This window comes from Dermochelys coriacea, chromosome 27, assembly GCF_009764565.3.
Source record: "Dermochelys coriacea isolate rDerCor1 chromosome 27, rDerCor1.pri.v4, whole genome shotgun sequence".
Classification (NCBI taxonomy): domain Eukaryota; kingdom Metazoa; phylum Chordata; order Testudines; family Dermochelyidae; genus Dermochelys; species Dermochelys coriacea.
This window is the reverse complement of record NC_050094.1, coordinates 3,386,992-3,403,564: the sequence shown is the minus strand read 5'-3', so window position 1 is coordinate 3,403,564 and position 16,573 is coordinate 3,386,992. Positions and strand designations below refer to the sequence as shown.

The window sequence follows — 16,573 nt, the reverse complement described above, 5'->3', positions numbered from 1 at the left end:
CTACATGGCCTCAGGGCCAGCATGCCTACCCCCGCCACTTCACCCTGGGGGAAATCATGGACAACCACAGCTTCACATACATCTGCCGTGGCTCTCACAGTTCAACATATGTGTAAAAAGAAAAGGAGTACTTGTGGCACCTTAGAGACTAACAAATTTATTAGAGCATAAGCTTTCGTGAGCTACAGCTCACTTCATCGGAAGTGAGCTGTAGCTCACGAAAGCTTATGCTCTAATAAATTTGTTAGTCTCTAAGGTGCCACAAGTACTCCTTTTCTTTTTGCGAATACAGACTAACACGGCTGCTACTCTGAAACAACGTATGTGTAGTTACATTTCATTTTCTGCTTTCTGCCAAGGGGTAGGTTCAAATTACCATGCCTGGATGTTGCTAAGATTCAACAGCTGTAACGTGCCCTCTTGAACACCCAGGTCCTATAAGTCCTGGCTGGCTAGCAAATCTCTTGGGTATTCTGTCTGCTTAACTTTTTAATGCAGTTTTCAATTTTGCCCCCTCAAAGTTGGAGTGGGTGCCATACACTAGCTGGGGTAAATGTCAAGCAACTGAGACCATTTCAGCCCCGATCAGAACTGCTGTGTGATCCCTATGGCTGTAAAAAAAAAAAAAAAAAAAGTTAGCAGTTGCTGTCAGCCTTAAGAAATGCTATTTTGTACTGGGGCTGTATCTTGGGAACCTCTTGCTCAAACCACCTCAAATTTGATCACTAATCCTGCTCCTCAGTGAGGCATAGCAAATTTCAGAGCATTATGAGTAAGTATGTGGATTTTGGAACACTTAGGAATCAACCTTTAAACAGAAAGGAGTTCTCAACCTTAACTATAGCAGAGCAAAAAGAAAAGAAGTACTTGTGGCACCTTGGAGACTATAATGCAACAGGAGGCAACCAGGAAACCTTTCTTGGTCTTCAATTTGTGAATAGGTATTAAAAATTCATTATGATCAGGCTTAAAAATAGTATTTTGTACTTATCTAGCACATTACAGAACAATTAATGACGTCTCAACACCCAAGAATTATAATACCGGCTGGGCGTCAGATGTGCAGCAAAACAGAGAAGTGATGTAGACATGGTCAGTGGCAAATCAGATCCGGACCCCTGAGCTGTCTCAGGCATGCTCCCTGACTAGACCGCACTGCCTCCAGATGAGCATTTAAAACCAAATTTCAGATAGATTTTTTAAGGTAGGAATTGAATAGTTTTTCTTGTTTTACTTCTTGGCCCATGAACCCGGATGCATCATTTCACCATTAGTAAAATGGAACAGGGTTCTGAAAATGCCTAACTTTTATTAAAGCCCTCTCCCTAAGGCTAGGATTTTCAAAGTTCCCTGCAGATTGAAGAGCAGCACTGGAGTGAAGTGTGCGGCAAAGTTCATAGAACAGAAAGGTGTAATGTTCTGACTACAATCAGACAGGAGATATGCTTCTCACTACCATTATACGAGCAGAAAATTAAGAACAAGAGTTACTCAACAACAGTCGCTTCACCTCTGTACCTAATTTCCACCAGCTATAAGATAGAGATCATCTGCAAAATACAGGTCTTCAAGAGGTGAGAAGGGTGTCCATCTTTCAAATAAAACCTGAGAGACAACAAATCATAGCAAAGCCACCTAATCAACTAGGTAAGAAAGGAGGCCTCTGAATTGGAGGAGAATCTCTCACAGAAGTCTTCCACATTCAGGTTGTGTCTCGGAAAAATATTGATCTCAGAGTAACATTCCAAAGCAATAAGAGGGAGGCAACAACCAGCCTGTTTTGAAACATACCAATTGGGCAGCATTCTGAAGATGGTGACTCCCTTAAGACCATTTGTTGCACGACTCTTAAGGAGTGAGGAGAAAGATTTAAGTGGGGAAAAAAAGTCTCTCTTTCATATCATCACAGACCTAAAGGCAAAACCCACAAGTGTTCCTGACCATTTATAAACTCATCTAGACTTTAAGACATATGGATAGCACACTTTTCAAATTTGGCTGTCTAAGATGAGGCAGCCAGCCAAACTAGCATATAACTCAGCATTATGGTGTCTAAAACAGGTGTTGGGACCTAAATGCCAATATGACCAACAACTTTGGTGCCTAAGTTTGAAAACTGGGCAATAAAGTAATATGAATTTGAAGCGTTAAGTCATTCTCTTTCCCAACCCCACGAAGGTCATCAAAATGTCTCATGGAAGAACACAACTCTTTTTAAGCATGACAGGAGTGTGGAGTACAGAACAGAACAGAGACAGGAGTCCTAGGTTCTATCGCTGTCTTTGATACAAACTTGGTGTATGAACTTAGGCAAGTCGCTTCACCTCTATACCTAATTTCCACCAGCTATAAGATAGAGATCATCTGCAAAATACAGGTCTTCAAGAGGTGAGAAGGGTGTCCATCTGATGCCTCTTGACGCATCTTCTGTTGTACGCCACATTACCCAGTTGATGGCAATGTTGAAGAGGATTGCAGGCATGACACACCCCTGACGTACTCCTGTTTTGACTTCAAAATTGAGCTCACTGTGATCAATACTGCATGTAAAGTTGGAATAGAAGCTTTTGACGATGTTGACTATACGGAGAGGGTTCCATATGTCCACAGAATGCACTATTGGCTGGTCCTGTGAATGCTGTCAAAAGCCTATCACATACCCGACATCACATACAAGAAAAAAAAAAAACTATTAGACAACACATTCAGCCAGTAAATCAGACTGAAAATCAATCGTGCCTCACCATCACCAATATGGATAGAGGGTCACATTCTCCCCAATGTAGAAACATTCACATACTTGGGCAGCAGTAGCCAGGATGGTGGAACAAGCCAGGACATCCGAAACAGAATCAATAAAGCCAGGAACATCTTTAGGATCTTAAATGCAGTCTGGAAATAGTTAAAATAAAATGCCAAAACCGAACTCAAGATTTATCAGAGCTACATACTTTCAACACTACTGTATAGTGCAGAATGATGGGGAATGACAAAATATGACATGTCCAAACTGTCTTCATTCCATACAACCTGCCTCAGAAAAATCCTCTGCATATTTTGGCTCAGAACTATCTCAAACCAATATCTATTTTCACAGTACAGCCAAGTAGATATGAGCACCATCATTACCAGAAGGCATTGGAGATGGATTAGCCATGTACGTTGGATGGAAACTGATTCCATCACTAGAACAGCAATAAGACAGACACCTGAAGGCAAGCGAAAATGAGGCCGCTTGAAAACAAAATGGTGAAGAGCTGTGGAAGCTGAGCTAAAAAACCTGGGGCACAGCTGGGGAACCACTGAAAGGCTGCCAGAAACAGACCAGGAGTGGAGTAGCTTCATTGCTGCCCTAAACGCTAGAGGCACAATGGTTACTAACTAACTATAAGACAGAAATAAGGAGGCTCAATATTGCAAAGTTGAGATCCTCTGGAAAGGAAAGCACGCACTTACAGTTTGGCATTCTGCCGTTTGTTGGCAGGTTCTTTGCTGGACAGGATCTCCAGGCGTTCCAGGTTGCTGAATATCCTGTCTATTCTTGCCTGAATCTCATTTTCTACCACTGTAAGGAAAAAAAAGGAAACAAGTTGTTGGAAGAGACTAAATATACAATGCACTGTCTTAAGGAACTGGAGACACGTTAGTCCAGATTTGGAAAGATATTTAGGTGCCTAACTCCCATTGAAAACAAGGAGAGTTAGACATCTAGACACCTTTAAAAATCTGTTCTATTGTATACCACAGCCTCAAAACATCTGAAATTAAACACAGACTGAGCACACTAAGATAAAGAAAATGAGCCTGCATGTTTGGATGTTTCGATGAACCCTGGGTCAATTATTCAATAAACTGTGCACTTCTGTGCACTGTGGCACTTCCCACCCAAGGATCTCAAAGACTCAGATCATTCCTGCAAGATAGGTTAATTAACCTATCATCTCATTTTACGAATGCAGAAATGGAGGCTCAGAGGGAGACTTGCCTAAGAGTATACAGAGAGAGCTGAGACTAAGACCCAGATCTCTCAGTATCCAGACCTGCTCTTCAGCCAAAAGACCAGCACTACCCTTATGAACTCAAGTTCACAAGAATGTGTGCTGTATGCCTCACTGGATTTATGGAGCAGTGTATTTACTGTTTTACAAATACAAAAATCCTGGCCCCACATCAATCTAATTTAATTATATAATTACTGGCATAATGATGATACTACTATCATTTAAAAAAGTAGCAACAAACCCTGGATTTTTCCCCTCCTCCACAAACTTTAAACTGACACAGATTAAATTCTGAAAAGCAGACACCTGAATTTGCCTAACTTCTCCTGAGAACAAGTTCTCAAGTACAAGTTTGTATGTTTGCACACGCTCACCTGCAGAGGCAGAAATCGACTCTATACCTTTATGTTTGAAATCTGTAATACCACTGTAATAGTCAGGAAATTCACCTCCATCATCAGAGTACCAATGATTTAGGAAGATATAAAAGAGGAGATTCTGGCAGCTAAATTTATAGCTTGTAAGGCCAGAAGGGACATATGTGATCATCTAACCTGACCTCTTGTATAACACAGGCTATAGGATTTCTCTGAATTAATTCCTTAAACTGAGACTACTAGGGAGAAGGCTTAGGTCTAGGGGGTCTGTGGTAGATCTCTCTGAAATGCTTCCAATTTCACACGTAGGTTCAGCTAGGCAAAGGGAACTTCAGATCTCAATGCATGATTGAGATGATGGTGTAGAGAAAAGGGTTTCAATTTCTTAGGCAGAGGGTGCTTTTGGGGAAAGGAGGAGACTATACATTTTGGAATGGGGCCCCTCCTTTAATCAAAATGGAAGCAGACAATGGCACATAAAATAAAAAAGGTTTTGACTTAGATTTAAACTAGCAGCCAGAGGAAAGCTGACAGGGGCCTAGGAGCACCTATGTCAGACAGACATCCATCAAAGACAGTGTTAATTGCGAATCCAATAAAGGGTCGGACACAAAAAACTCAACTGACCTACAGCAGGGGCAGCAAAAGAACACAAACTTCTAAAACCTCACGGACATCACAGATTAATAAAGAGAGGCACCTGGGCAACAACAAGAACTATAAATGTTCTTTACAGAAATGAGAGCCACTTAAAACCGAAAGCAGGCAATGCCTCACAGCAGATAAGGACTTCGACATTATGGAAGCCTGGTGGAACTAGAAAAATCAATGGGATACTATAAAGCCTGGGAGAGCTACAAGTCTTCTGAGGATACTCAGGACCGTGCAGAGATTCCTGTTCTCTCCATGACCCTGTGGGGCTGTGTTGGCCTGCGACTGATTTATTCCGTGGGTCAGTGGCTTCTGATAGAAAAAAAGGTTCCCCACCCCTGGATTAGATGAACAATGGGTCTGATCCACTTTGGCAATTCTTATGTTCTATTTCAGAGAAGCAAAATTACATACATCTATCAGCCTGTGTCAGATCTTACTACTTTAAAAAGATATTACAAAGGATTAACAATCCAATATAAAATGTAAACAATTTGAAACTTGACGCAATCACATTCACATAAATATCTGGCATCCTCAGTTCCAGATTTTTGCAGCATCAGATCTGCACAACCATACCAAACATCAACTCTCCATTATGAGGATTTTCATAATAGGAAAGCTGCTGTATGGAAGATAACTTGATCAAAAAAATACGATCGTTCGTGTCTTTTTCTGACCCATCCTTCAGAAAGCCTTGGCCTTATTTAAATCCAACAAAAAACTGAACTGGTTTAGTTCTGTGATGTGGACCATTGCTTCATTCCCAGGAGGCAAAGACTGAACTCCTTTCACAAAGAACAGCTAATGGAATCTTAAAGTATCTGAGTTTAAATGCTAATAGGAAACCCAACCCAAGAGCATTAGATCAGCGGTTCTCAAAGCCGGTCCACCACTCGTTCAGGGAAAGCCCCTGGCAAGCCGGACCGGTTTGTTTACCTGCCGCGTCCGCAGGTTCGGCCGATCGCGGCTCCCACTGGCCGTGGCTTGCCGCTCCAGCCCAATGGAGGCTGCGGGAAGCGGTGCGGGCCAAGCGATGTGCTGGCCGCTCTTCCCGCAGCCCCCATTGGCCTGGAGCCACAATCGGCCAAACCTGCGGACGCGGCAGGTAAACAAACTGGTCCAGCGTGCCAGGGGCTTTCCCTGAACAAGCGGCGGATCGGCTTTGAGAACCACTGCATTAGATCACACCAACAGTTGAGTTGCCGTATTTAGTTGTTAACTTACAGTGTACTGACTGCTTGTCGGAGGTCTCCAGATGACCCATGTAAGATTGAACCTCATGGACTTGCCTATCAAAGGAAGAAAGGGAAGAAATGGGAATTAGAATCAATCAACAGCTATTAAATCTGGAAAGTTTTTTTTTTTTTTTTTTTTAGTACAAACAAGTGGTGGACTTGAAATACTAAGAAACATATAGTGTAATGTAACATTCAGAACTAGTAACCATTCAGAAAGGGAACTAGGTTTCCATTATTCTAATGCAAACACCATACAGCATTTCCTAAGAGTGTGAGAGCACAAAGAAGACATTAAGTGTCCAGAAACCAAAGTTCCCTCTCAATATGTACCTGTCACTGCAGTATTTCAGGGGTAAAGACCAGAGTAAAAATCCAATTGAATTGACAAAGGTTTTTCCGAACGTTTCCTCAGAGTTAATAGAGTAACAAGAGACCCCACTCAGATTCCACTCACTTTATATATTCCATAAAGTGAGCCAACACAGTTACCTTGTATGTGTCAAGAACTACATCCAAAACAAATAAAGTGAATGGTATGGTGGGAACCACTAGCTCTGCCAACAAGACCACCTGTTTTGGAAAGACTCAGAATATTAGGCCAGAGGGTCAAAAAGGGCAAAAACAGGGAAGCTCTAGCTGTCAAAGGAGAGAACTGCTGCTCTGCCCTTCAGCACCGCTGGGAAAAACATACATAATGAAGCCCAGATTGTACCTATCAAGAGGAAAACAATTTTCAAATCAAGATTGGATGTTTTCTGACCTGTGTTACACAGGAAGTCAGTCTATGAATCTAAGAAAGTGCCCCATTGTAACCATCTGACCTCCTGTATAACACAGGCCAGAGAACTGCCTCAAAATAGTTCCTAGAGGAGATATTTTAGAAAAACATCCAATCTTGATTTATACTCATGACTAACAACATTCCCTATCTTCCATTTGTTATGTATTCTTTTCATTGCTTCCTTCACTTCCTCTCTAAACCAGGTCTTTTTTTAACCAATAAGCCCTTCTTCCTTGATTGTGGCTTTATGGACACTGAAAAGTGTTCTAAAACAATCAGAGAATTGAATTGGTAGATCTAGTCCTTTTTCAGTTATCGATTTCATGGAAATGCTCTGGATCTAGGGGAACAAGAGATTCTCTTGAATACTAAGTTACTGTGAAATCAAACAAATTGACAAAAATCTACAGCCAAAAGCCAGCTCAGGTGACATGACCATACAGCAAGCGGACATGGGAATGGGAGCAACACAAGCCTAGCCCCTTCATTACTTACGATCAATAATATTATTATTGATGTTTCTAAAGCGCTAGTAGAATAATAGACTAGCCAGCCCTTTCCAATTGAAAAAAGAAAAGGAGTACTTGTGACACCTTAGAGACTAACAAGTTTATTTGAACATAAGCTTTCATGAGCTGCAGCTCACTTCATCGAATGCATGCAGTGGAAAAATACAGTGGGGAGATTTTATATACACAGAGAACATGAAACAATGGGTGTTACCATACACACTGTAATGAGAGTGATCAAGTAAGGTGAGCTATTATCAGGAGAGAAAAACAAAAAAACAAAAACCTTTTGTGTGATAATCAAGTTGGGCCATTTGCAGCAGTTGACAAGAACGGGGAGGAACAGTAGGGGGGAAAATAAACATGTGGAAATTGTTTTACTTTGTGTAATGACACATCCACTCTCAGTCTTTATTCAAGCCTAATTTAATGGTGTCCAGTTTGCAAATTAATTCCAATTCAGCAGTCTCTCGTTGTGTTTGAAGTTTTTTGTTTTTTTTTGTTTTTGTTTTTTTTTTTTAAAAAGAATTGCCACTTTTAGGTCTGTAATCGAGTGACCAGAGAGATTGAAGTGTTCTCTGACTGGTTTGTGAATATTATAATTCTTGATGTCTGACTTGTGTCCATTTATTCTTTTACATAGAGACTGTCCAGTTTGGCCAATGTACATGGCAGAGGGGCACTGCTGGCACATGATGGCACACATCACATCGGTAGATGTGCAGGTGAACGAGCCTCTGATAGCGTGGCTGATGTGATTAGGCCCTATGATGGTGTCCCCTGAACAGATATGTGGGCACAGCTGGCAACGGGCTTTGTTGCAAGGATAGATTCCAGGGTTAGTGTTTTTGTTGTGTGGTGTGTGGTTGCTTCTGAATATTTGCTTCAGGTTGAGGGGCTGTCTGTAAGCAAGGACTGGCCTGTCTCCCAAGATCTGTGAGAGTGATGGGTCGTCCTTCAGGATAGGTTGTAGATCCTTGATGATGCGTTGGAGAGGTTTTAGTTGGGGACTGAAGCTGATGGTTAGGGGCGTTTTGTTATTTTCTTTGTTGGACCTGTCCTGTAATAGGTGTCTTCTGGGTACTCTTCTGGCTCTGTCAATCTGTTTCTTCATTTCAGGAGGTGGGTACTGTAGTTGTAAGAATGCTTGATAGAGATCTTGTAGGTGTTTGTCTCTGTCTGAGGGGTTGGAGCAAATGCGGTTGTATTGTAGAGCTTGGCTGTAGACAATGGATCGTGTGGTGTGATCTGGGTGAAAGCTGGAGGCATGTAGGTAAGTAAAGCAGTCAGTAGGTTTCCGGTACAGGGTGGTGTTTATGTGACCATCACTTATTAGCACAGTAGTCACAAAAAGAAAAGGAGTACTTGTGGCACCTTAGAGACTAACAAATTTATTAGAGCCTAAGCTTTCGTGAGCTACAGCTCACTTCATCGGATGCATCTGGTGGGAAAAAAAACTGTGCTGTTTTTTCCACCAAATGCATCCGATGAGGTGAGCTGTAGCTCACGAAAGCTTATGCTCTAATAAATTTGTTAGTCCCTAAGGTGCCACAAGTACTCCTTTTCTTTTTGCGAATACAGACTAACACAGCTGCTACTCTGAAACCTGTCATTATGCAACAGCACAGTAGTGTCCAGGAAGTGGATCTCGTGTGGACAGGACCAGGCTGAGGTTGATGGTGGGATGGAAATTGTTGAAATTATGGTGGAATTCCTTAAGGGCTTCTTTTCCATGGGTCCAGATGATGAAGATGTCATCAATGTAGCGCAAGTAGAGTAGGGGCATTAGGGAACAAGAGCTGAGGAAGCGTTGTTCTAAATCAGCCATAAAAAGGTTGGCGTACTGTGGGGCCATGCGGGTACCCATCATAGTGCCGCTGATTTGAAGGTCTCCATTGTCCCCAAATGTGAAATAGGTATGGGTGAGGACAAAGTCACAAAGTTCAGCCACCAGGTTAGCCGTGACATTATCGGGGATACTGTTCCTGATGGCCTGTAGTCCATCCTTGTGTGGAATGTCGGTGTAGAGGGCTTCTACATCCATTGTGGCCAGGATGGTGTTTTTAGGAAGATCACTGAACGATTGTAGTTTCCTCAGGAAGTCAGTGGTGTCTCAAAAATAGCTGGGAGTGCTGGTAGCGAAAGGGCCTGAGGAGGGCGTCTACATAGCCAGACAATCCTGCTGTCCGGGTGCCAATGCCTGAGATGATGGATCGTCCAGGATTTCCAGATTTATGGATCTTGGGTAGCAGATAGAATACCCCAGGTCGGGGTTCCAGGCGTGTATCTGTGCGGATTTGATCTTGTGCTTTTTCAGGGAGTTTTTTGAGCAAATGCTGTAGTTTCTTTTGGTAACTCTCAGTGGGATCAGAGGGTAATGGCTTGTAGAAGATGGTGTTGGAGAGCTGCCTAGTAGCCTCTTGTTCATATTTCGACCTATTCATGATGACGACAGCACCTCCTTTGTCAGCCGTTTTGATTATGATGTCAGTTGTTTCTGAGGCTGTGAATGGCATTGTGTTCTGCACGGCTGAGGTTACGGGGCAAGTGATGCTGCTTTTCCACAATTTCAGCCCATGCGTGTCGGTGGAAGCACTCTATGTAGAAGTCCAGTCTGTTGTTTCGACTTTCAGGAGGAGTCCACCCAGAATCCTCCTTTTTGTAGTGTTGGTAGGAAGGTCTCTGTGGGTTAGTGTGCTGTTCAGAGGTGTGTTGGAAATATTCCTTGAGTTGGAGACATCGAAAATAGGATTCTAGGTCACCACAGAACTGTATCATGTTCGTGGGGGTGGAGGGGCAAAAGGAGAGGCCCCGAGATAGGACAGATTCTTCTGCTGGGCTAAGAGTATAGCTGGATAGATTAACAATATTGCTGGGTGGGTTAAGGGAATGTTGGAATTGTTGGAAATGGCCCACCTTGATTATCACTACAAAAGATTTTTTTTTTCTCTCCTGCTGATAATAGCTCACCTTACCTGATCACTCTTATTACAGCGTGTATGGTAACACCCATTGTTTCATGTTCTCTGTGTATATAAAAACTCCCCACTGTATTTTCCACTGCACACATCCGATGAAGTGAGCTGCAGCTCACGAAAGCTTATGCTCAAATAAATTTGTTAGTCTCTAAGGTGCCACAAGTACTCCTTTTCTTTTTGCGGATACAGACTAACACGGCTGCCATTCTGAAACCTTCCCTATTGAGTTACTATTTGTATTAGAAACACAAGGTAGGTGAGGTAATATCTTGTAATATCTTCTGTTGGTGAGAAAGAAAAGTTTCTGAGCCACACAGAAGTTGGTCCAATAAAAGACATTACCTCATCTATCTTGTCTCTCCAATATCCTGGGACTGACATGGCTACAACTACACTGCATACTCTTTGTATTGTCTTTCAGCCCGATTTAGGTCCAACAAATGTTTTCAGAAGAACTTTGCTCTTTTCCCGTTTAGCACTGAAGGTCCCAGACACCCAATTCAGCATTCTGCACCACTGCCTCAACAAGCTGCAAGCACCATGTATGTAAAAGATTTGTGCTAAAGAATTCAGATGGTGATATGCTATTACTCTCAGGGAAGCCTCTTATGGGACAACAAAAGGCTGTCCATAGGCCATTATAATGTACCACTATGATGTACATTAAGAATACTCTTAATAAATCAGCTGATTATGAGTTTGCAATTATCTAATAAAACAGGGGCTTCATTTTCTTTTTTTAATGAATCTTTTTTCATAGGGAATTGTCTTGAATTTTGAACTTTAAAATCCAAGCTCATTGGACAAACAAAGGCAAACAAACTTTGTTTAAAAATTTAACTGGTTAAACAATTAAAATTATATCAGTTAACCAATTAAACAGGCTGGGGCTGCTCCGGCCAGCAGGGAGCCAGGGGGGTCTGTTGCTGCTTCGGCCGGGGGCTGTCACGGCCCGTGTGGTCTAGGGTTGGGGCTGCTCCAGCGGGCCGCAGGTTAACTGTTAGTCTGTGTTAACCGATAAGACTAATGCTTACCAGTTAATAGTTTACTATTTTACATTCCTAAATTCCAATGTTGCTCACAGTAACAGTGTCCGAAGTCCTAGCTTGCTTATGGAACCAGTTAGGAGCATCACAGTTCAGCTATTTCAGGGATATGGAAGAATATTTAATATGATGCCAAAGGTCAGCATGTCTTTTAATAGCTAGCCTCCAGAGATAGACAGATTAGACATTTATTAGCAGGAAGATTACACTACCTCTGTATTGCATAGGTGCAGCTGCAACTGGAATACTGTGTACAGTTCTGGTGTCCACAATTCAACTGGAGAGGGTTCAGAGAAGAGCCACGAGAATGATTAAAGGATTAGAAAGCATGCCTTATAGTGATTCAGCCCCTCCTATCTATTGATCTTAAAAACCAGAAGGTTAAGGGATGGCTTGATCACAATGTACAAATACCCACATGTGGAACAAAACCTTTTGTCACGCGCTCTTCAATCTAGCAAAGAAAGGTATAACACAATCCAATGGCTTGAAGTTGAAGCTAGCCTAATTCAGATTGGAAGTAAGGCATAAGTAACAATGAGGGTAATTAATCATTGGAGTAATTTACCTAGAGTTGTGATGGATTCTCCATCACTGGCTATTTTAAATACAGATTAGATGTTTTCCTAAAATATATGCTCTAGCTCAATCAGGAATTATTTTGGGGAAGCTCTACTGCCTGTACTATGCAGGTCAAACTAAATGATCACACTGTCATCTTCTGGCCTCAGAATATATGAAAATTTATGTCTAAGGGATATTGGACATTGTAACTGGTCTAAGGTAGTTAAGACTCCACACAACATCAGAGCTTCTTCAAGTCCCTCTTTAAAACACCTTGTTCTAAAGGGCCTAATAATTGCTTTTATTAGTTAAATAAAACTACCTTAAATGTGCTAAATACATAAAAAAGTAAGTTTATCATAAAATGTTTTGCATTTAAAACCAATGGTTTATTAAACAAAGAAAGTATTATCAGAAGTTAGTGACCTGAACTGATTGCTTTTGTCTACCATGTGCTTCAAGATTTTAGAAGCAGATCTCATCCTCTCATACATTTTTATTAATAGATTGGAAAAGAAAAACTAGCTTTCCTGCTTTTTTCATCTCCCAAATGGTTTCTCAATTTTGAATAAACTAGTCATTGAAATGAACTGAAGAAAGTGAAATGAAGAATCCTCTCTCTGAATCTGCAGAAGAAGCAACTGGATATCAAAAGCCTCTTTAGCACAAACTCTGCATGCAGTTCAGTGGTTTCACTTTCTTTAAAACTTCATCCGCAAACATATTACTTCATTTTTTATTTATTTTATTTGAATAGATTACAGTAAATTTAGGCCTTAACATAGGTTGTCATAAGTTTATTCAAAATTAAATTTGAAATTTTGCAAAATTTGCAGACAATGCAAAATTACTCAAGATAGTTAAGTCCAAAGCTGACTGCAAAGAGTTACAAAGGGATCTTACAAAACTAGGTGACTGGGCAACAAAATGGGAGATGAAATTCAGCGTTGATAAATGTGCGTTACTATTAATGCACATTGAAAAACATAATCCCAACTATACATACAAAATGATGCGTCTAAATTAGCTGATTACACTCAAGAAAGAGATCTTGGCATCATTGTGGATAGTTTCCTGAAAGCACCTGCTCAATGTGCAGTGGCAGTCAAAAAAGGCAAGAGCGTATTTTGAGCCATTAGGAGAGGGATTGATAATAAGACAGAAAATATCATAATGACACTATAAATCTTATGCTCAAATAAATTTGTTAGTCTCCAAAGTGCCACAAGTACTCCTTTTCTTTTTATAAATCTATGGTATGCCCACACCTGGACTACTACATGCAGTTCTGGTCACCCCATTTAAAAACAGACATATTAGAATGGGAAAAAGTACAAAGAAGGCAACAGAATTGATCAGGGATATAGAACAGATTCCATATGAGGACAGATTAAAAAGACTGGGACTGTTCAGTTTAGAAAAGAGACAACTAATAGGGGATATGACAGAGGTCTATAAAATCATGAGTGGTGTGGACAAAGTGAACAAGGAAGTTATTTACCCTTTCATATAACACAAGAACAAGTGGTCATCCAATGAAATTAACAGCCAGCAGGTTTAAAACAAATATAAGTAAGTACTTCTTCACACAATGCACAGTCAACCTGTAGAACTCATTGCCAGGGGATGCTGTGAAGGCCAAAAGTATACTTGGGTCAAAAAAAAAAGAATTAGATTCGTTTATGGAGGATAAATCCATCAATGGCTATTAGCCAAGATGGCCAGGGATGCAAACACATGTTCTGTATGTCCCTAAACCTCTGACTGCCAAAAGTTGGAACTGGATGATGGGATGGATCTCTTGATAATCACCCTGTTCTGTTCATTCCCTCTGAAGTATCTAGCACCAGTCACTGTCAGAAGATAGGATACTGGTCTAGATGGACAACTGGTCTAAGCCAGCATGGCCAGGCTTGAACTATTTTTTTTTAAACCCTGTATTTAAATAAAAACCCAAGTTTTGATTAATAAAAATAACCAATTTTTATCCACATTCCTGCCAATTTATATTCACCAAGCTTATCTCTCCTCCAAAATACTTCCGAACAGACACCTGGTTTTTGTAAAGTGCTTTAGTAATAACTCCACTCTGTTCTGTGTTGTATCCACTAGTGCTTTTCAACAGTAAAATCTTGAGACAGATACTCATATACTTTATAGATTATGGTATCATCCAGAAGCCCCAGTTGGGAAGGGGGTTCCTTTGTGTTAGATGCTGTACAAATGTATAGACACTGTTCCTTCCTTAAAAGAGCTTACAGTGTGGTGCTACATAAATATCAGCAAATATTGTAGCAAGTCCTGTGTTTTCCAAGGACAGTGATGCTTGTTGATACGGAAAGAGGGTACACAAGATTAAAACCAATCTTTCTTATCTACCCTTCCTCCCATTTCCAAAAGGGATGTAATAATGGAACAAGAAAGCCATGGATTTTACAAAGAGAAAGACAACACTACTGTAAAACTACTATTTAAAATTTGACACTTTGGTTAAATTATTATCGCAGCAAATGTATTGATACTAAAAACACTAACGCAAAACCATGGCCAGCAAATTAGCTCACATCAGCCCACTGCAAGGTTTCTTGCACCTTCCTCTAAAGCATCTGGTGCTGGTCTCTGTTGGAGTCAGAATACCAGACTACACAGACTTCAGGTAATTACTATATTGTCCTCTTCCTCCTAAACTTTCTTAGTTATGCCAATTCAAAGACAAGCTATTTGTTTGTTGGCACTTATTCATAGGACACCACTTTTTAGTGTTCCAGAGTTATTGTGCTGATACACTTACGCCAGGGGTTCTCAAACTGGGGGTCATAAACCCCTCAGGGGGTTGCAAGGTTATTACATGGGGGGGGTCACGAGCTGTCAACCTCCACCCAAAACCCCGCTTTGCCTCTAGCATTTATAATAATGTTCAACATAAAAGAAGTGTTAATTTATAAAGGGGGTCACACTCAGAGGCTTGCTGTGTGAAAGGAGTCACCAGTACGAAAGCGTGAGAACCGCTGACTTATGCCATAAACACCAACCCTTACAAAGAATCACCACAACACGTCAGCTGAAATGCTGCATCCTGGAAGCGTGGTCGATGTGTTCACTCTACCATAACTAGCCTAACATCCCTTTAAAGCTTCCTGCACGATCTCATTTTGTCCCTTGCTGCAAATCAGGAGATAGAAATTTGGAGGAAAAGTGAAAAATGAGGTTCCGGACACTAGAGAGCCCAGGGCACTTTCCATGTTCTTCATACGGCTGGGCTCCCCGCACCTTCCAGTCTGGACCATTGTACTTCGCCTGCTCCCACGCCCACCCCCTCGGCAGCTCACATCGGACAAAGCCTCTGTCCTCGCAGCGGGACACGCTCCGCGCCAGAGGTGGCTGCCCAGCGGCGGTGGGGGAGGGGCTTCCCGCAGGCAGGAGACCCCCGGCCCCGGCCCCGGCTCTGCTCTCACACGGGCGAGGCGGGATCCCGCCTCGGGCTCGCCAGGCTCCGAGCGCTGCTACGGAGACGGGACTGGGGCTCCGGCCCCACAGGGTCTGCCCGCGGGATCCAGCCCGGCCCGGCCCGGCCCCTCTCTCACTTGTTGGTCTGGTGGTAAAGAGCCTCCATCGCGGCCGCACAGCCCGGCCCGACTCCCGCCCGGCGCCGCGCGACACGTCAGCGCCCGCCACTTCCGGCTTCCGCTCGTGCGAGGCCCGGCTCGTTTCCGCCGGGAGAGGCTGCCCGGGCTGCTGCCTGACGGCGGGAGGGGCGCGGCGCAGGCAGCCCGGCGGGGGCCCGGCCGCGCGAGGAGCGTCCTGGGCCACTGGGGGGCGCCGCGGGACTGCGCGCGGGCGGCCGGGCCGGGCCGGGCCGGTCTCTCAGCGGGCCCGGCCCCGCGCCCCGCGCCCCGCACCCGCCCGCTCTGAGGCACGTGATAATGGGGGTGCTGGCAGCCCGGCTTGTCGCTGCCTGCGCAGCCCCGTGTTAAAAGAGCCGCGGGAAGGTGGCCGAGCTGGGCCCCTTCCCCAGCCTGAGCCCCCGGCCTCCGCTGCCTCCTGGCCGCCGCCTCTCCCCGCACGGCCGTGGCGGTGCAGCCGTCTGCATAGCTCCGGCCCGGCCCCGTGGGGAGAGGCTGCCCCGCCCCAAGTTGCAGAAGGGCACCTCTGGGCTGGCCTCCCCGCCCCCATTGCACCTAGGCACGTGGACGAACGTGAGACCATCACACCGGGCAGAGCAAGGCTCCATCCAGCCCAGTGTCCTGTCTGCCCACGGGGGCCAGTCCCAGGTGCCCCAGGGGGAATGAACAGGACAGGGACGCATGGAGCGATCCATCCCCCGTCACACGTGCCCAGCTTCTGGCAAGCAGGGGCTAGGGAGGCCCTCCCTGCCCTTCCTGGCAATAGCCATTGTGGGACCTGCCCCCCATGAACTTACCTAGC

The 16,573-nt window shown here is 43.4% G+C and overlaps 1 protein-coding gene across 2 annotated transcripts in view; it reads right to left on the bottom strand.

The window, feature by feature from the left end:
* The window catches only part of GOSR2 (golgi SNAP receptor complex member 2), a 29,031-nt gene extending 13,127 nt beyond the window's left edge, over positions 1–15,904 (bottom strand). Inside the window, exons 1-3 of one of the 2 annotated variants that reach the window (XM_038385760.2) lie at positions 15,733–15,904; positions 6,257–6,321; positions 3,457–3,565 (exon numbers count right to left, since the gene is read on the bottom strand). In XM_038385760.2, the coding sequence (XP_038241688.1) occupies positions 3,457–3,565; positions 6,257–6,321; positions 15,733–15,761 (203 nt within the window). In that variant the 5' untranslated portion in view covers positions 15,762–15,904. The remainder of the gene's footprint in view (positions 1–3,456; positions 3,566–6,256; positions 6,322–15,732) is intronic. The other variant, XM_038385762.2, reaches the window with a different exon arrangement.
* Between the last annotated feature and the right edge of the window lie 669 nt (positions 15,905–16,573).